The 21476-nt window shown below is 36.3% G+C and overlaps 1 protein-coding gene across 7 annotated transcripts in view; it reads left to right on the forward strand.

Annotated features, from left to right (window-relative positions):
* The window catches only part of ELAVL4 (ELAV like RNA binding protein 4), a 78426-nt gene extending 58193 nt beyond the window's left edge, over positions 1-20233 (forward strand). Inside the window, exons 3-8 of one of the 7 annotated variants that reach the window (XM_075002345.1) lie at positions 1141-1244; positions 13409-13562; positions 14068-14293; positions 15730-15768; positions 18099-18143; positions 19833-20233. In XM_075002345.1, the coding sequence (XP_074858446.1) occupies positions 1141-1244; positions 13409-13562; positions 14068-14293; positions 15730-15768; positions 18099-18143; positions 19833-20160 (896 nt within the window). In that variant the 3' untranslated portion in view covers positions 20161-20233. Of the gene's footprint in view, positions 1-1140; positions 1245-13408; positions 13563-14067; positions 14294-15729; positions 15769-16318; positions 16336-16581; positions 16585-18098; positions 18144-19811 lie in introns of all 7 variants that reach the window. The other 6 variants (XM_075002350.1, XM_075002348.1, XM_075002346.1 and 3 more) reach the window with 6 other exon arrangements.
* The last annotated feature ends 1243 nt before the right edge of the window (positions 20234-21476 follow it).

Consider the following 21476-nt stretch of genomic DNA (forward strand, 5'->3'; position numbering starts at 1 on the left):
TTCAAAACCTGATTCTCTATCACTTCTGCATACCCAGTGTCTGCCTGTTTGATTTTTAAAAAAGCAACAAATGATTGCCTTTGCCAGATATCCAAAATAAATTAAATATGACCCATACGATAAAAGAATTTGGAAGCCTGAGTGCAAAAATCTGCTTCTTTGTAGCTACTGTCTTTCGTGTCCTGTGAACAATGTTGTATTGTAAAATAAGTGAGTGAAAAGTCTAACACATTTTCACATCGCTTTTGTTGATGTTATCCTACTCCATAGTAGACCCCTAGTTGTACTTGCTGTGTGTGTATTTGTATAGCATTAATAATAGTACATCACTAGCTCCATGTTAATAAACCAAGTTGTCAAACCAGGTCTCCTGCTACAAACATAAACACAGACATTACCAGTAAAACAGAAGCTGTTGAAATTATTTGGCTGCTAAAATGGGCGCCTGCCATCAGGATGCAGCAGCAGTTGCACCGTATTGTCTTTGCCGGCATCACCAACATATTAAAGAAAACAATGTAAGAGCTTATCCTGGCACATGGTCATCTTCCCTTTCTTTTCATTTATCTGTTGCTACTCACAAGTCAATAACTTGTGACTTGTTGCCACTCACAAGTCAATAATATAGAAAGTTTAAGTCGATTTTACAGCCAACTGAGCAAAATGTTCTGTAGGAGTATGGTAAATGTAGGAGGTTTCTGAACTTTTACAATTATGAAAATCAGACAGATTCTCTAAAAATTTCATTATAAATGGGAACCATGTTACTTGTACATCTGATCTTTTTGTTTGCTACAAACTCAACACAAGGCTATTAATTGCGTTCAGGTAAATTCGATTGGTATCAACACATTACATGCTTTTCAGGTAACTTGTAGAAAAACATTTTTAGCTTTTTTTTTTCTTTTAGGTATGTACATTGCAGTGGCTTCTTAAACATTTTCTGTTAGCTTCCACATTGTATTAAGTCAGAATGAAATGATGAAAAACTGACACCCTACTGTAAGTAGAGAGTTTAGGTGAAACCGGGGGGTGAAAACAAATGGAAGAGAATTTTGATTTCACATTTGGAAATCATTCATGTGCTGAAAAGATACTGAGTCCTTTTTTTGTTTTGTTTTGTTTCTTATGTTTCAACAGGGCAGAGTTTAGGGTATGGATTTGTTAACTATATTGATCCAAAGGATGCAGAGAAAGCCATTAACACTTTAAATGGACTCAGACTCCAGACCAAAACCATAAAGGTAAGAGCATACAAAGAGTCTTTCACTAAATTTAGGAAGGGCAGTAATTAGTTGAGATAGTTTTTGGAAATCTCATCAGTATTTTAATCTGACTATGTAAAGGGCACAGCTAACCAGCTGTTCCTTAGAACAAAGGATGCATGGCAGGTGGAATCTTTTGTTTCCTTTCAAACTGCTACTATTTTTGTTTATAGGTGGGGGGGTGGGGGACCTCAGAAAATATTCGAAAGCACTGTAATGAGATTTGAAGTTAGGATAAACAGCCATACATTAGAGACCATTAGTCACAGAAGGCCATAAAACAAAGATGAAATATAGAGTTGTGTCATTCATAAAGGACCCCAGTACATGTTGTGTTAATTAATTTGGCATGTGATTATCAAATGTTCAGTTCATTAAAAGCCCCCAGCTCATCAAGATACACTTCTTCCCAGCTAGTGGTCATTTTTGAAAAACAGTACATGCTTTCAGGGGTTATTCTTCCAGTTTCACTATTCTTTGATGAACTTTCCTAAACCCAAATGCCACCCCAAAAGGACTAGAGATCAAGTAGAAGCTACCTGTTATGTTATGCAGACATGCCATTAGTTTCTCACTGGTTTCCTCAGTAGTCAAAGCAAAAATTTTCACTGTAGAATTTCTGACTGCATCTCTGATTTCAGACAAGTATCCTCTGGATCTGCTTCTTTAATCAGAATCTAAAGGGTTGAGCCTTAAGAGAACAAGAGATCAATGATTGAGATTTATATGTAAAATACTCTTCCAAAATTCATCTTACAGGATCAAGACCATCACACATAGATGTATTTATAGCGTGTACCAAAATCCTTACGCTACATTGTGATGCAGTTAAAATTTTTATTTAATTTATCAGAATGTGTGAAGTATAGCAATAAAATCAACTGTTTTTATCAGCTGCTGCAGATTGAAGTGTAATGCTCATACCCTGCAACTTATTCATGACACACACAAGGTTGAGCTGCAGTTTGTTCTGTACATTTATCTTAAAGCAACACTGACAGGATGAATACAATAGTTTTAAAATACATGTTCTTACCTGTTTTCTAAATGCCTTAGATTTAAAACTCAGAATTTTAATAAACATCTAGTTTACCTCCTACTTTTAATGCTGTGCATTTACTAGGTCCATGTTAGTTAACTGGGACAAAGTGTCTAATCTTTTTTATTATTAAAGTTCTATTTTTATTCACTTTCACTTTCTGGTTCTGAGGAAGAATGGTGGTGTTCTATTTGAGTTTCTGCAGCTGCTGAGGAATGTGTCACCTGCAAAAAAAAAATATATATATATAATATATCATGACACTGCTTAATTTATTATGCTATTGTAAGGTTCTGTAAATAGTTTAAATTCACAGTTATTTTATGCGGGTGTCCTTTTAAAGAGATACAATATCTGCAGTGGAAGTTTGTGTTAGGGTTGAAATTTGGTACACCACACATTTCTGGAAGAGAGTTGTTTCTTTAATATCCGTCTTTTAAAACACATTTTGAAATTAGTTGGAAACAGTTTTCTGGTTTTTAGTTTCTTTTAGGCTTATAAATAACTTTGATTTCAGAAGTGAAATTCTGTTGCAGTTTTGAAGGCATTTAAAAATAAATAATACACAAAGAAATAAGTCTATTGTATAGGCATGGGAATTTTATACATTTTACCAGGATTAGTTGACCATATACAGCTTCAAAAGACACAGGTTAAATATGTGTTATCAAAATTACCTGAATTAATCTGAAGGAGCCTTATTTTTTTAATACCCAGGTTTGACTGACTGTAACAATATCATATAAGCAGTAATACACAATAAGATATGCATGCTTATTGGCAGTCTGAACTCCATTTGGAACGGCACCTATTGTAAATAAAATGCACCAGAAGAATGTTGTTTGAAGTACAGTAGCAAAGAGCCTTTTATCAAACTTCCCACACCATCTCTGCTATATAAACCCCATTGACAGGTGACTCCCTCCCCTCCCCTTTTTTTTCTCCTACTTCCCCCACCTTGTCCCTGCTACATAAACCCTGGATTCTTATTTCTGCTCCAAATCTGATGAAGCAGGTATAACCCATGAAAGCTCTTTACGTGTTAAAATTGTCGGTCTTTAAGGTGCTACACTACTGCTTTTTTTGGTCAGTGGTACTGTACAGTGCAGTTATGCTCCTACACCCAGAACCATGGTCTGGGGAGGTTGTCTAGTAGTATGTGGTTGAATAGTGTGTTCACTGTCCTTTTGACCCTGCATAGCTATTTAAGGAAGGGAAACAATCTGACTCTAAACTGGAAATCATTTTCAAGAGTAAAGGCCAACGGCCATGCACAAAAAAGTTGTGCACAAAAGAATACTTTGAGATGCACCCATCAGCACAGAATTTCATGTAAATTGCAGGGATCTGAGGAAGGGAAGTGTTTTTCTTTGATTTGTTCTTAGATTTTTAGCTTTAGATTTTGTTTTTGAATGTAGTAACAAATTTAAATCTAATTCTTTCACACAGATGAAAGATCCTTTATAAATCCTTCAAAACTAGTTCAGTTTCTACAGCTGTCCCTTCATCACAGTCTTGTCATGCTTATGGATTTACAACTGATTATTTGGCTTTTTTTTTTTAATATTCTTCTTTCGCCTGATATTTATGAAAAATCCATGTAAATAAGAGCAGTTTTTGATTCTGCAGCGAAATCACCACAAGTGATTGCACACAATCTGCTGTCAGAGGTACAGAATACATTAATTGAAGAAACGGATTTTTGTCTTTAATCTCTTGATGTTATAATAAGTAATCCCTTTTTATCAATAAGAGCATATTTAAGTGTTTTATGTTTCATGATGACATCCTTCATAATGAAAGGTGTGAGGTGATTGCTTAGCAGAATATCTGTTCCAAAGTGAGAGTCCAAATAGTGGATGTGTGTGTATGTAGTTATAGATGATTATATGAGCTGTAATCATTCTCAGCTAATCACATTGCATATTTTAACCAAGCTATTTTAGATTGTTCTCATCTTTTTGCAACGGTGGGGACATTCCTTATGGTTGCGGTTAAAGCTGCCAGGTAGTTCCACAAAACATGGGGTGAATGAAGGTGTATGTCTCATGTGTGAAACAAATCCATCTTCTGGAGATGGTATCCATTTTAAAAAGATGAATTTTGCCCATCCATGAAATTGGCATGGAAGCCTACTTGTAAATGTGATTGCTAGTGTTCAAGATAGGCTAGAAGTTGAATGAAATATCAGAAAGGAAGTAAGATGTACCATGTATATCCTATAGATTGCTTAAACTCTGCTCTTGAGCATTGAATAAAATGGATGTAATTTAAGAGGATAGGATATAATTGGAGGCACGCATCTCCTAGAACTGGAAGGGACCTCAGGAGGTCATCTGGTCCAGTCCCCTGCCCTCTTGGCAGGACCAAGCACCTTCCCTGACATCTATTCGCCCTAATCCCTAAGTGGCCTCGTTGAGGATTGAGCTCACAACCCTGTGTTTAACAGGCCAATGATCAAACCACTGGGGGGAGGAAGCATTTCACAATGTCTCAAATGATTCAGAAGATCTGAGCATTATGATTGAGGGTGTTAGAACAAGGAGGGGCTATAGAACTTTGAAGGGAGGCTTGAAATCGAAAGAAAACTATTGTCTACCAAAAGCAGGGTCTTATTCATGTTTGCTACTGTGCAAGAAATAGATGTTCCTCCTCCCTGACAGACGTTTGCGTGTACTATCTCATTAGAACAAAAAGAAGAGGACTTGTATAATGCAGGGGTGTGCTCACGACAAAAATCATCTTATTACAAAAATTTGAGCTATTGTGAAGAACTAGTCTGGCCTAAATTCTTGTTTCCTATCAGCATAAACTTCTGTGCCTGAAGAGAGAGAGAGATTAAGCACTCAAAACAATTTAGTGTAGCCAGTGGATCTCTCTGCATCTCCGATTACTACAATTGCAAGCTTTTTTGAAAATGACGTTAATAGTGCAGCACACAAGGGCTGATATTTAATCCTTTTAGTGTTTGTGAAAAATGTTTACTGTTGCTAAATTCTGTTTTGTGTAGGTCCCTAGGACTGAGGGTGTTGATGATAGTTTAAAAACACATTGAATAAATCTTTGGCAAAGACCAAGAAGATGGATTAACTGCTTGACTGTTGTGTTTCCCCACAGCAGAGCACGGCCACCATTATTTTATTTTAAAATGTTAATGTAATTGTTTTAGATTTTTTTTAACCATGCTAGATTTTAAAAGCACGTGCAGTCACAGACTTGTGCATACTTGAGTGCAAGGCAAGCAAATGATAACAGTGCCTGATCCCCTGCACACTCAAGTCATGGTCAAGTAAAAAGGTTGAGTGTGAAGAATTCCCAGAAGGTTACCAAATGGTGCCTTAGGCAAACCAAAGATTTCCAAACTACAAATGTCCTGCCAGCAGCACCCGGTCCCATTCACATTGAGGAGGGTTGCTGGCCATAGCTGCAGTATATGGTACAGGGTGAAAGGAGGTCCCTTGTCTTACTATGTTCCATACCATTCAGAGACTGAGGAGTTAAAACCAACATAGTGTGCTACAGCCAGAAATTTATTGGCAGCTTGGTGATGCTAATTACAGCATGTTGGTGATGTGCACTTTCTGCATGATGCTTTGCTAAATAAGTGGGTGCTTCCATTGTGCCCTAGCTATAGTTTCCAAGTGGTCTCAATATATAACCCCCATGCAGAGCACATGGCAGTAATTTAACTTCCAGGTGGTAAAAGAGTGGATAATTGCAGCAGGGTGAGTGGAGAGTGGTGGTTGATCATACCAACTGATGTTGTCTTGGAACAATGGCATTCAGTGCTGTTGCCCTATTTCAGAATCTAAGGTGCATTTAACCAATCTATCAGTTACCTGTGGCTATACTCAGGCACCCTCCCCAGCCCCAGAAAGCTTTTCAGGTATTAGGGGAGGGGCTAGGAAACAAAAGGGCGTTTATTGCTTTCTTTTTATGTAAATTCAGATTATAGGCTTTTGCCTGCTGCAGACTTAGGGGATAGCTCTCCCTCTTCCTCCACCCCCAACCCGGCCTACTGTTCCTTTTAAAATTAAGTATTATTTTTTTCCACTGAGTACCAGATGAGTATTAGTCATATAAAGGAGAGATTTTCTGCTGTGATTGTACAATGGTGGCGATAAAATTGCAGGCAAGAAGCTTTAAAGACATCAAGAATCTTAGCAGACTTACTAGCTTACTTGCTGGGTTTTTGCTCTTTAAGAGGAGGTTCTATATGTGTAACCTTCTGGACATCTTGGTGTTCATTAACATTCTTTCACTCTTCTGCCCATAGTAGCTCTGTAACTATAACGAAAGGGACTTTCGTGAAAATTCTAATTTGGCTTTGTTGTATTCAGCAAGCACCAGGAAGTCTTTATCTCTGTTTTGTGCATCTGCCCTAATTGAGATCTCCTGCTTTCCGCTTCACTTTTGCCAAGGAGTCCTTTCCATTCCAGGCATCATACCCAATTATTTCTTTTAGCACTGCTCTTGATGTTTCCCAGGGCTGCTGGTTATTATCAGTCGATAGCCTCCCTGAAATGATGGGACAGACCCTTCTGCCTTAGCTGTAATCATAATTAATCTCAATAAAGCTTCATTGAAATGCCAAGTGTAAAACAACTCATGACCTCAAGGAAAAAAAGAATAGTCTTACTGGATGATGATGTTCTCGCTCTTGGACAGGAATGACACAAATATGGAAACAATTTGGTCAATTCAGGGGGAGGGGTTGTTAGAGAATTTTCACAAATCTGCAGATTTTTGCAAGAGTTAGAGCATGCATGTGGAAATGTGGAGGCCAGGATTTCTAAACATTTATGACAATTTTCTAATTCAAAAAGTGTTGCAGCCAATATGGGGAAATTCTTTATTAGGAATACCAATAGGCAGACGTGTTCAGTAAATACTTTTGTATTCAGGGAAAACAGATGATAATCTTATATGATAGCATTCATTAAGGCAAATCAACATGGATTTAAGGAAAGTAGGTCTGTCAAACTAACTTTTTTAATGAGATTAAAAGTTTAGTTGATACAGATAATAATGATGATAAAGTATATTTAGACTTCTGTAAGGCGTTTGACATTTTGATTTAAAAACGAGTACAATATAAAATTAACACACCATATTTTAAATGAATTAAAAACTGGGTAATGGAAAGGTCTCAGAATTTAACTGATGACAATTTCCTGTTTACAATCTGGTGTGTTTTCAGGGGTGTACAGAACTGTTGTTGGCTATACTCTATTTAATATTTTTATCAGTGAGCTAGAGGAAAGACTAAAATCATCGCTAATAAAGTTTGTTGATGACCCAAAAAAAGGGGAACTGACTAAATAGCGAAGAGGGTGGGTCACATTCAGATCAATATAGATCACTTGGTAAGCTGAGTACAAGCATGCAATGTCTTTTAATGTCTAAGTGTAATTGTGTGTATCTTTAGGAATTAAGAAAGTAGACCACACCAATGATGCTGAAAAAGTTTTAGGGGTCATAATCAGCTGAACATGAACTCCCAGTCTGGTACTGTAGCCAAAAGTGCTAATGTGAAGTTGGGATGCATAATGAGAGAGGTGTAACTTAATAATAGAAAGGTTATTTTACCTCTGTATTTGTGCACAGTGCAACCCTTGCTGGAATACTGTGTCCATTTCCAGGGCACACAATTCAAGAAGGTGTTGATAATTTTGAGAGGGTTCAGAGAAGAGTCATGAGAATGGTTAAATTATTAGAAAACCTGCCTTAGAGGGAAAATTCATGGAAATTAATCTATTTAACGTAACACAGAGAAGGGTAAGGGGGGGACTTAATTACAGTATAAAAGTACCTACAGGGGGAATAAATATTTAATACTGATCTCTTCAGTCTAGCACAGAAAGCTATAATGCTATCCAATGACTGGAAGTTGAAGTAGGCCAATTTAGACTGGAAGTAAGAGGCAAATTTTTCACAGTGAGTGTAGTTAACAATTGGAACACTTTACTAATCAACATGATGGGTTCTCCATCTCTGACAATTTTTAAATCAGGATTGATTTTTTCTTTCCCCAACAATACACTTCAAGAGTTATTTTAGGGAACTTCTGTGGCCTGTGTTATGTACATCAGACCAGATGGTCACAGTGGTCTCTTGTGCCATTAGGACCTGTGAATTCCTTCTGTGCCTCTAACTCATTGTGAATCCAACCAAGTCATTTCACTGCTCTGTGCCCTAATTTCCTACCTGGGGAAGAATAAATGAGGATAATAGTGCTAACTTAGCTTTTTAAAGCACTCTGAGATCTGAAGACAAAATGCCATGACTGCTTATCAAGTGTTCATTTACGTGTCATTCCAGTGAGGCAGACTGTTTGGGCTTTTTGAGGGAGTGGGTTGGTGTTTGTAGCCTTTCAGTAGCAGGTTGAGGCCCCAGCCAGATCAGATCCTGTTGTAGGTTCTGGACATGTGCCTAATAAAGGACAATAAGGGGTAAAGTATAATAGATAAGACAGTTGTTGGAAGAGAGGAAAAAGTATCCCCATTTTAGCCTTTTTGTCCCTCCCCTCTGAGTTAAGTGACTTGTGCAAGGCCATATAGAAAATCTGTGACAGAACCAAGAATTCAACCTGGTTTTCTGGAATATTAATCTAATTATTTGAACAGACAACTCTCCTTCCTCCCTAGATATCCATCTAAGAGCCAACTAGAATCTTTCAGAATTGTTAATGAGGTCATTATTAAGTTAACTCTCTTTGTCTTTGGAGAGCGTTTCACAGACAGTGTACAAAATCCCAGGGCTATACAGGGAGTCATAGAAGCTGGCAACATGGCTTGCAACTTAACAAAGATTGTAGCTATGTCTCAGGTGTTTGATTTATCAGTACTGTAAGAACTGTTTCCATAGTCTTTGGGCGTTTGTGCGTACGACGATATTTACAGGTTAAATGCTCGGCACTGGTCTCATGAACTCCAGGCTGGCAATGAGTGGTGTCGTATTAATTTCTCAATAAGAAGTGAAAACCTTATGTCACATAAAGAAATTTTTACAGCGAGATGGAAAAAGGCCAGTGCACCCCAAAACACTGTGTTACGACCTAGGAACATTACTGCAGTGCAGGAGGAACAAGTTCCTCAAAAAAGCCAAAAATGTTATTTTGCTAACTTAGTGTCTAGACTTATTTCTGTGGAACAGGTTTTCAGGAGAACAGATACTAAGAACAGGATGGACTTATGTCCAGTGGTCAGATAAACACATTGCTATATGTTTCTTTTAAGTGTATGAGCAGTGGAATGGTTGTTTCCTCATTTAAACTGTTGCTCTTGAGTGTCAAAGTTCTGGCCTTGTTAAGAGGAATGAGAGAAGTTCATACTTGCTGCTTTTGTTATGTTCTGTGTAATAAGAAAATGAAAATGTATCAGCTTCTATTCTGAAGAGTCCTGAGGGCTATGAGGAAATCAACAGAGGAGTTACTCTTCTCCAACTTGAAAAATGTTTGGTACAAATGGACTGAAAATATTAAGTAATTTCATCCATGGCAGACATGAAATTTGGGAATGCATCTAACGCTAAGGCAAGTTGTTTATACTGCATGCTTGTCAAAGAGAGACTGCAGGAAATTACTCCATTTCTGAGTGGCTGAAATAGAGAAGTATATTGATCCAGCTCCATATACAATAGTATTTGACAAACGTAGAGTCACAAAGCATGGAGCAGCACAAAGTGGATTGAGCCCGCATCCATCCCAGAATTTTTAGAGTTTGAGGCAGATTCTTAAGAAGGGCAGTTTGTCTAATGAAGAGACAGTCCTTTGAATGAGTTTTATTTCATTTCCTGTAGGGCTGGGAGTAGTCTAGCAAAGATATTTTTCTCCATAACTGTTTTATAAATATGTACGCAAATTAACATTGGAGACTGGTGAGCCATAAAACAAACTCAACAATATCACATTGTCTCCCTTGGCAGTTTGACCTAAGCAGCTTGAAAATGATCTGATGGAGTGGAACAGCCCTCTACTTCCAAGCTGTAAAGTGTCTGAACCAACCTTTCTCTAAGCAGATGTTATGCTCACCATCATTACTATGAACTTGCAGTAGTAAGGTTTTTTTTTTCTTTTTAACTTAGTGTTTTAGATACCTCGTGCTGGTAAAATGCAAACTAAAGTTCTAATGAGAGAAAAGTGTTAAATATAAAGAATTCATACACCATCTTTTCTGAATGTTCTATAGTTTTCATAAGAATACAGGAACCTATTCTGGCATGACGTCATATTAGCTGTTCTAAACCCTTTACAGCATGGTGAAATGATGTTGGGTGTTTTTTTCTGTAACCTCATATAAAAATAAGTAGGATGCTTGATTGAGGAGGGAAGTTAGGAAGATTGAAAGAAGAATTTGCTGTCCCTAGCCTTGTGTCCATTCCCACACTCTGAACCCTAGGTCTTGGAGAATGAGGATAGCTGACTAACCTTTGCTAGCTCCTTGCCCAGGATCCCCTGCAACCTGAATATTTTAAGGCAGGTGGAACTAAAATTAGATCTGAGCTAATGATATAGTTTACATGAGATGTGGGTGGATATGTTTGTGTGAGTGTGAACTTTGCACAGTGTCTCTCCGCACCCACTTTGCCTGTCTGTGTGGCTCACACGAATAGAGCAGCATATTAAAATAGGCAAGAATCCCAGTCTTTCAGTCTCCAGAAACTGTTATTTTTCTCTCCTCATATACCTTTTATGTTCAAGGCAAAATAGGGCACAAGGTTGATGAATGTGCTAAACTGAAGTAATCCCGGACCTGGATTTATGGTTGGCTTTTTGCCCAAGGATTTTGTCTATCTGGCAGTTCTCTGTTTTTAGGAGCAGATAGATTTTTTCCAAGCTCAGAGGGGTAGTTTTAAAGTTTTGGCTTTTCTTTTGTCTGAAGTAGGTTGAACTGTAGTGGTGTAAATCTTGACAGTGCCCTTCTTATGGTAGGGTGTTTATAGTATAGAGGATTATTTTGTGGAGATGGTAGACTCTGAGCCTTCACAATGAAATCCTGGCTCCATTGACATACGTGGCAAATCTCTGATTAACTTTGGTAGAGCTGGGATTTTATCTCAAGACTTAAGTATTATTTATCTTGAAAACTGAGAGATCATACCAGCTGGAGCCTGGCTTTGTGTGAACAAATGCTGTGAATTCTCCCAGATGTGGTCCTACTGGTGCGCCCCAGAGTTACCATGTGGCACCCTTGCTATTCAGTTCCTGGGTCCATCTGGAGCAGTGCCTGACAAACATCTCACAGCTGCCTCCAAGTTGAGTGGCAGATTGGTGATTATACATAAAATGAGAGTTAAGAAACTATCATACTCATGTATGATCCAAGATCAGATTTTTTAACTTTGTGATTCACAGATGAAAGGCCAACCTGTGATATCCCAGGAGCTCCCCACCAAGCCTCCAAGCACCGTGCAGGAATTACATGAAGGATTGCTGAGCTACATGGACTGTACTCTCAGCATTACACCTGAATACCCCGGGTGGGGTTTTGCAATGCCTGTAAGTGACTTAAGAGCACATGACCCGTTGAAAGTCCATGCGACTTGCTCTGAAGTCATTGGGGCACTCACTAAAATCCCACCCATAATGTTCTTTATTGCTCTGGTACTCATCCATTTGATATTTGAAAGCTCTTCAGCTAATTACTTGTGCCAGTGCTTTGGTATAGCATTATCTGCCATCTTGTGTGTAAATGTTTTAGCTACATTCTTCTCTGAGCTCTTTCCTTACTTTTCCTCCATTTCCTTTTAGTCTTATTGATTAGCATGGGGGTTTTGTAAAGTCATGTACAAACATGTCATTTATTTAAAAAAGACACTAAAAACTTTATAATGTAAAATCAGTAGAGAGTTTGTCTCCTGCTATATACAAAAGGATGTGGAAGCAAATATTAGTCATTCACGTACTTTTCTGTGTTGAGTCAACATCTATTTTTAGATGTGGAGTGCATAAAGACATCTATCATTTGTGTTGGAGCGAGGAAGACAGGCTTGGTTAATGCATCATATTCGTGACTGGCCCTCCCCTCCCCTCTCCTGCCTACCTGCGTGTACTGTATATGTAGACAGTAGGAATTTATAGATATGTAGATTTAAATACAGTGGTTTAGCAAGTTATTGGTTTTAGAGCAAACAGCATTCTCAAATGTGCTGTGTAAATGAAATCTTTTCACAATCTCTCTTTCATGCTAGCCATGCAAGAAACACCTTGATCAGGGAGTGCTTGTGTTAATCGAAGGTGTTAAGTGTTTAAGAGGGTTTTTTTCTTTTTCAAATAAAAAGGTTCTGAATAAATAATTGTTAAGCTTTGTTTATGAATGTGGTGCAGATGCAAATCCATTTGAAATTCTATTTGTGTTTGCATTTGTGTTAAGAAAAAAGTTAAACCTTTAAGGGAAAGCTGTTATAGTCATTTTTTCCACAAATATATATAATGCATTAACTGGATTTTTGCTTTTTTGGTCAAAACATTTTTATGCAGTCTGGTTTAAGGCTTATGTTGCAAGGAACTTTTTGAAATAAAACAACAGCTTAAAAGACCTAGGGATATACTGTATTTACCATTCCTGAACCAGAAGTTTGTTTAGCCTAATTTCACCAGCACTTTATAATTCAATAAGGGAAAAGATTACCATTTAAGAAAGAAATTACAGAGGGATATAGCATAAAAGAGCTCTCTGCAACTAACCTGATCTGTTTCATATGCTTAAAACAAAAGACAGGAAGACCTCACAATGCTCGGTATATTCAAAGATTATGTGTTGAATACCATAAATCATCTGTATACCCACAGACCATGGGGTAAATTTACAAAGCTCTACATGGGAAGTTGTGTGTTAATCTACCACTGTACAGTATCTTTTTTGTGCTTGCAGTTACAGAACCTTATCCTTAAATTTTTTAAGTTACTGCCAGCTTTCCTTTTATTTTCCTAACACTTTCTGAGTTCTTGTTTCTTTTAAAAGAAAGCTAAAATCTGAACTGCAGGGATATCTAAATTAATGCCATTGGTGTAAAGACCAAAAATAAAATCTTTTGATTTTTAAATATATGAGGTAAACCCATTCATGGAAAGCGTATTAATTCTTTATTTTTAATCTCCTAGGTATCTTACGCTCGTCCAAGTTCAGCATCAATCAGAGATGCTAACTTGTATGTTAGCGGCCTTCCAAAAACGATGACCCAGAAAGAACTAGAACAGTTATTTTCACAATATGGGCGCATCATCACCTCACGAATTCTGGTTGACCAAGTCACAGGTTAAAAATCTTTTCTTAAATGTAAAGTATTTTTGGAAGATAGCAAGCTTAAATTCTTTTGAAGTGAGATAGCTGTAGTGAAGCTGCAGACTGTACAGATGTATATTAAGAACCCGTGACTTTGGATGTAATATATAATCATATGTATTAATGTTATTGCACACGCAGTTCTTTATATATGTTCCTTTAAGAGGAAGTAAATGCATAATCTTTTAAAAATTACTGGCAATCCATATTTAAGGGGAATGTGTCAAGCAATTTACTACCTGTACATCTGTCATCTGCTACAGTTATCACAATGTAACGTAGGAGGGAAGATTCAGTAAATTATCTTAAGAGAAGGGGGCTTTTGTCCTTGATGGGGAAAATATTTTTTTATATCACAAAGTAATACGTTCTGAACGCTGATCAAAATGAACATTTTTTGTTGTCTTAGGTATGTGGAAGAATCCTGAAGTTGTTCTTCCTTTTTCAAACTTTAACAAGGTCTTTTCTTTATTCCCAGGTGTCTCTCGAGGTGTGGGATTTATCCGTTTTGATAAGAGAATAGAGGCAGAAGAAGCCATAAAGGGACTAAATGGCCAGAAACCTAGTGGTGCTACAGAACCAATTACTGTGAAGTTTGCCAATAACCCCAGCCAGAAGACAAGCCAGGCTCTCCTTTCACAGCTGTACCAGTCTCCTAACAGACGTTACCCTGGACCACTACATCACCAGGCTCAGAGATTCAGGTAACTGTCTGCAAAAGAACTGGAGATGTACCAGCTATGACTTCGGGTATGGCTTATGTTGAAAATGTATTTTGGAATTGTAGGTTGACTTCAATTTCGTTGTAAAATTAAACGTTCTTTCTAAGCAAGTTAACAGGAAAATCTGCTCACAGCTATAGTCATGTCATAGTGACTAAAATATCTCAGCTATGCAGTCAGATCTTATGAGGTCTGAGGTAAAAGATGATAGAATAAAAGTTTATATTGCTACTAAAATAGAAAGTGACTTTTGGGTGTTTTTTTTCCTAGCAACTTACATTTTCTGCCATATTACAGATTTGATGCAACTTTCAATTTAATGTTTAGTGTAATCGGCTGGTACCTGGCAAAAAGTGAAGGGTTTATTTTATTCAGCAGTAGTTTCATTAAATTATTGTCATCTCATGTCTGCTAAAGGTATAAAAGAGACCTTGTGTAGTCTTTGATATGAATGCTGAGATGCTGTGTAATGTTTTACATGCTGTACATTTTGAAAGTACTGCTTGTATCTGTTAAGTTATTCAGTATTAGCAGTACTGGGTTCTCTCTCTTATTTTGATGTTGTATAATAACATTAAGGCAACTAGCACTTTCAGTGGAAAGTTTCTTTAAAATATGAAATAGGAATGAATGGACTTACTGGTGTATATAAGTTAAATATTTGCTTTTAAAATTTTCACTGAATTTTGCCGTTTTAAAAAATATTAAATTAATTGTAGAAGATCTCAGAAAAGATCACTCACCTGACACGTTTATAAAAAACCCAAGTATATATTTAAAACATCTTTGATAAGGTGATAATAATGATTAAGGATATCACTGACTCCTTAGGTACATAAAGGATTTTTCATATTGTGTATTAAATATAAAGTAGATTAAATGTAGTCTCCCACATTCAGTGGTAATTTACATTGACAGCTTTTGGACATCATTGTTAGTTACTAATTTTCTAAACGAAAGAAAGTGTAAACAGCTGTACAAAACTGGGAAGCAAGAGTGGCTTAAAACCAGTGTATTTCTATTCCACTAATTTTGGACTGCAGAATTTTTTCACAAGCATAATTGCAGTGAAAGCTGAACTGTTGAAGTATTGTAATTATGATTTCACGCTAATGTAGTCTATAAATGAAAAGTCAAAGGGAATTTTTAACACCCAGTCACATCTTGAGTTATAGCTTTATAGCAAGAGTTCACCTTTCTTAAATCTCAAAGCATGTGAAAAATGGCATCAAATATTGTGGTTGAAATTTAAACACAAGTTGAAGTTCAAGTGAGTTCCTGTTTGCCAAACTCCTTAGATGTGTGGGAAGCTTGTTGAACATTTCTTCTTTGAAAATGGAACATTATTAATAGTAGTTCCATTGAGCGATCTTGCCATCTGTGAGACATTAACCCAAAGACCCTCCTTCTCTTTTCAGGCTGGACAATTTGCTTAATATGGCCTATGGCGTAAAGAGGTAATTAGAATTCCACAGATTGCCAGATGTCCATGTTGGCACAGATTGGTGCTACAATTTTTTTTTAAATCACTAACTTTTATTTTTTTCTACCAGCATGTCAAATTCTTTTTTTAAGTTTGGACTTCAGTTGGTTTTGTTAATTTAAAGCCACACTCGAAAATTGGGTGGGTTTTTTTTTTCTCTACTTTTTCTTTTATTTACAGGTGGGCTTCTCAGATGGTTTAGGTGCAACAGCTACAACTATTCTAACACTAGTAATGCTAACTGGCATATTTTCCTGAATCAAAACATTTAAACTAAGGGCTTTGCTAATCTCTGATCTGATAGTGTGAAAATTGTCAGAGGAAAACAGAATTAAACATCCTAATCCTTTCCTCTAGCTATGTCCTACCAGAAAGTTAACTTCAAAAATGTAACTGGATGCACCTTAATCTGCCCTAAGTTTCTTTTGTTACAGGTTTTAACAATTGTTGCAAGTATTTCTTCATGCTCATGGTTTGTGTGTGTGTGTGCGTGTTTTTTAATTCAGACAGATTTGTATGTTCAGGTTGGAATTAAAGCTCAGTTGATTTGGAAACATTCAAGTTCCACAATGAATGTGTGCATTGGTCAATCAGAAAAAAAAAAGTCGATATTATATGTTAGTATCGCCTCTGTTAACAACACACATCAACACACGTTAACCTTACAGAACTATTGGTGTAGTCTTATTCCTGATATTATGCAGAGCTGTACATTTGTAGCCCTGCACTGTGAGCTGAGGAATCACTTTAGTCTACACAAATGGTCAGCCTGTGCATTTAGGAAAAGTAGGTGCTCTTTTATAAAGCACACCCCCTGTGCATGGCATGGTAAGTACATCTTAAAACTGTTCAGAAGTGAATAGTAGTGTAAGTCTCAACTGCTACAGCAGTGGCAATTGTGCAGCTTAATTGTAAGAGTGCATACTATACTGTTACCAGTAACCCAAATTAACTTTCAAATTAGATACTTTACATCTACCCAGAAAAATCAACAACCCATCATATATCCCCTGATCAGCACATAGATATTTTTACTCACCACCTATTTGGTGGCATACCTATATAATGAATCAAATTTGCTGCATGGTTTTGCAATTTATCATGCCCCTTTTACTGCTTCATCTACATTGTGGGCCCATTAAGCCATCTCTTTCCTGCTAGTAACATTCCAAAATTCTTAGCTTCAAACATCTGTCACTTACAAATGTTAGAACTTATTTTTTTTCTTTCTCCAAATATTTAATTTCCTACTCCGAATTACTCAGACCTGCAGTATAAAACAAACCATTTTCTGTGCTAGACTACTGATGGTTTAAGTTCTGATTTCATGTGAGTCATCAAGATAAAGGAGGGTCAGATAATTAGAAAGCCAGGTATTTCCTTGCCATTGTTCTAAGGCTTTTCTTTGTAGCACTGATAGATCATGAGACATCAGACATTAAACATCACTACAGCTTGTTTTCAGTCTTTAAGTGTCATTACATTGTTTTTGTCTCCCTGCAAGTCCTGAGAATTGTGCTTACCAGGTTAGCAAATGCTATTTAGATTAAAAAAAAAAAAACTTCTAAAATGGTCTCTAAAACATCCTCACACCAATTTTACTTTAAAGTATGTATCCTGTGCAGAATACATTATAATTCATTGTGGAATAAAAAGTTTCATAGATTTTGACTTCTATAATACACAACTTTGCTGCTAGTGAATAATATGCCTTTCAAATGCATGTCAGTAAACTTTTATATTAGATCAGCTAGTATAATAGTGATTGAAAGATGAAACAGTTGGTATAGCTAATGTTTTATGACCAAGTAAAAACTGCCCAGCCTCTGAGGCCTGGAAGAGAGAGGATCTCTCCTGTGGACCTTTGAAAGTGCAAAGAGAAGGCATTTGGATGATGTCTAGCTAACTAGCTGTATTTCAATTTAAAAATAAACATGGGAGATTTCATTAAAAATATGTTAAGGGAAGGTTAAGTTTGCACAGTTTAATTCTCAGACTTTGTGAAAAAAAATTATAATCTTAAGGTTGAATATGAAACTTTGACTCTTCGGGAATGCCAATCACAAGTCTTTATATAGTCATATTTCTCATGCAGTACAGTATAGCATATAGATTCAGCAATCTTAGGTGTAAAAATGTACCATTCTGTATTACTGTACAACTCTGTGTACATCCTACTGTCATTTGCATGGAAGTACACAGTCAAACCATTCGTCCCCAAACATGCTTTATAGATAAAAATATAACAGCATAAACAGTATTGCTGGCCTTTATGTAGGCTTTTAGGCTATGTCTAGACTACAGGCTTTTGTCAACAGAAGTTTTATCAACAGCGTGTGCATTCAGACTGTAGATCTCTTGTAAAAGATCTGCTGGCCAGGAGTGTTCTGCTGACATCCTTGTGCACCTTGGTCCACAAGGAAGAAGGAATGTCTCAACGGGGGCAGTACTTAGCTGTACCCTCAATTTGTTTAAACGTATTTGTTATATAGACAGGAGAACTTACTATCTTAAGGGTCAGGTTCTCATATAGGAGAAAAAGATAGAGCTCTAGCTATGTCTATAGCCTGATGAAATTTTCAGACAACTCTTTTTTTCCCCACAGAAAACTATGGTATATATGTATTATTTTTTGTTGAATTGCTTCAGTGTGTAAAAAGGCATAAAAGGTTCTCCAAAATCAGAATGATTAAGATCATTTTAAGCAAAATGTTTTGATTAAAAACAACTTTTCATTTAGAAATTTCTTTTAATTTTATAATACAAAACATAATAAATATCAGGTCAATCCAAAATAATATTTTAACATTTTAAATTGTTAACAAACTGAAATATCAATTATTCGCACAAACAAGTCTAAGCTTGCAAAACTATGCTGCACTAGAATAATAAATTATACAAAAGTCATGGGGAAAGAGAAATACAGATATTATTGGTGGAATTTTTCAAAAGTGGAATTCAGTCAGTTTTTCGCAATAATTTCAATAAGACCAGAATTACTGCAACCCAGAATACTTCTGCAAACCTACACTTGAGTCAGTAAGCCCAGTCCTCCCAAGTTACATGTGTGAATAAAGATGTTGATTTTCAGCCTCTAGGGAAAAAAATTATTTCTCAATTTAGGTGCAATATCTATAAGTACACTGGGTGTGCATTAAATGGCAGTCAAGATTCTAAGTTTAATTCCACATACAAGATGAGCAGTCAACACACTGTAAAATTCCTAGTATGATCAGTTCAGTTCAACTTGTAACAGAGTAATGTTTAGGAGTCTTGTTCACTAAATGTATCTAAAATTGTATTATAAATATTATTACAAGCTTTCTAATCGATAGCTAGCTGTCTGCACATCTGCACTGCAAAACAAAGGTAAGAATTATTCAGTACAGGAATTAAAATTCATTGGGGTGGCTGCTTTAAAATTCAGTGTGGAAATATGATTTTAGCAAGACTTTTCTAACATGTAACAATTACTTTAAGTTTAACCCATTGAAAATAATGGCCTCAAAAATGGTATTTTATCAGCTACTAAAGGGATGTGATCTACCCAAGCAAGTGTCTTCGTGCACTTGTTTTCCTGCTTTATAATTACTACATGTATGCTCATTGGTATGTACAGATATTTTAAGATAATGTTACTACCAATGATTTTTTAAATATATTTGAATAAGAGTCTCTGTACTAGAAACAGACAAAACTTCCTGTTTTCTGTTTAGAAAGTTCTCAAATTTTATTTTAGATTTGTCCCATCCTAAAAGTTTCTTGAGAATTTTCCTTTATTAGACCTTAGAAAACCGTCTAGAACTTAATCTGGAAGGTAAATGTCATTGTGCCCATTTCTTTTCAGATCGTTCCCAGCTACCATTCATTTCAGTAGGTGTTAGTGGCACTTTCGTGTAGCTGAGTCTGAAGTGGACGTATAGATCACATCCCAAGGACTGGATCATGAAACCTTACTGAACATTATTTTAAATCTCAGTACCATGTAATTTGTACTAAGCGCGATGTCTAGAATAGCCCCCTGTTTTTATTTGGTAGGTTTTCCCCGATCACAATTGATGGGATGACGAGCCTTGTGGGAATGAATATTCCTGGCCACACTGGGACTGGATGGTGCATCTTTGTCTACAATTTGTCTCCCGACTCAGATGAAAGTGTGCTGTGGCAGCTGTTTGGCCCCTTTGGAGCAGTGAATAACGTCAAGGTGATCCGCGATTTCAACACCAACAAGTGCAAGGGATTTGGCTTTGTCACTATGACCAACTATGATGAAGCTGCCATGGCAATTGCCAGCCTTAATGGATATCGTTTAGGAGACAGAGTATTGCAAGTTTCCTTTAAAACCAACAAAACCCACAAATCCTGAATTTCATATCCTTACTTACTAAAATATACATATTATATATATATATATAAATATATATACGAACAAACAAAAACTCTGCAAGGCTTATATTCAACCATGGACTTTATAAGCCAGTGTTGCCTAAGTATTAAAACATTGGATATCCTGTGATGAACAGGAAAGGATTTTATAAAGCTTAGAAAAAAAAGAAAAACAAAACAAAAAAAAAACCTTTGATGCATTGAATGTTCTTTCATAGCTGTCGTTGTTGAATATAATATACATAGATAACAATGTGCAGGGATTTTTACCCGGCCAGCTAGTTTTACTACCTTCCTTGAAGGTGGCTCTTTTTAAGATGACCATTCACTCATTTGAAAAAAATAAAAAACAAAAACAATTTTTACAAACTAATGGGATTAAAAGAAAGAAAAATGATTTTTCTTTTTTTTTTTTCAAATGTTGATCCAATCAGATTGGTAAACCCCCCCATATAAATTAAAGAGGAACAATAAAAATTGCAAAAAGCAACAAAAAAACAACATACTTTTGCAACCTTTTTTATTTTTCCTTTTTTCTTTTATATCATGTGAACTAAACAGTCTTCTGTTAGGGAGTGGGGTAAAAGGGGGATACCTGATGACAGAACAATTTAAATAACATTAACAATGTTGCCAAAGAGGTGGTCTCTTTGCTGAAAATGGGTTTCAAGAAAAATCTATTTTTATAAAATATAAAGAATTTTTACAAGAGAATCTGGATTTGAGAAAAATATTTTGACTGGCTAATTTAGGGGAAATTGACAACTTTGTCATGTTCATACTGCACTGGTAACTTTTTAGAGATCAAGACGTGTGTTTTAAACTGGATTAGTAGATTGTTTTTTGAAGGATGGGCTACAAACAGATGATCTTCGTATCTTTTCATAGCATGTAATAAAAATATTAAATACAGTACGGGAGAGTGTTCTTCCCAGGCACACAGTTACCCACAGTCAAAACCCAAAAGCAAGGAGATGAGTTGCAAGACAGTTTTTCTTTAAGTCATCAGTATGGGATATCAGCAGAACAAAAGTTTAAAAAAAATTGTTTTGATCAAAAACTTCCTTGGTTTGAGCAGTAGGTGCTACAGAATTATTTACATATCTTAGTATCATAGTTAAATGTAATGTGTTTAGAAAAAATAATTTGCTTTAAATTTGTTAAGAATTTTCAAATTCACTTTATAGCCCATGCTGATATAATTGGGCTGTGTTGGCACATTTGGAACACTGTTTATGTTGCTTGAAACACTTATTTATTTAATTGCCGATGTGATGCATATGGCCAAAATCAAAT

The sequence above is a fragment of the Carettochelys insculpta genome, chromosome 9 (genome assembly GCF_033958435.1).
Source record: "Carettochelys insculpta isolate YL-2023 chromosome 9, ASM3395843v1, whole genome shotgun sequence".
NCBI classification, from domain to species: domain Eukaryota; kingdom Metazoa; phylum Chordata; order Testudines; family Carettochelyidae; genus Carettochelys; species Carettochelys insculpta.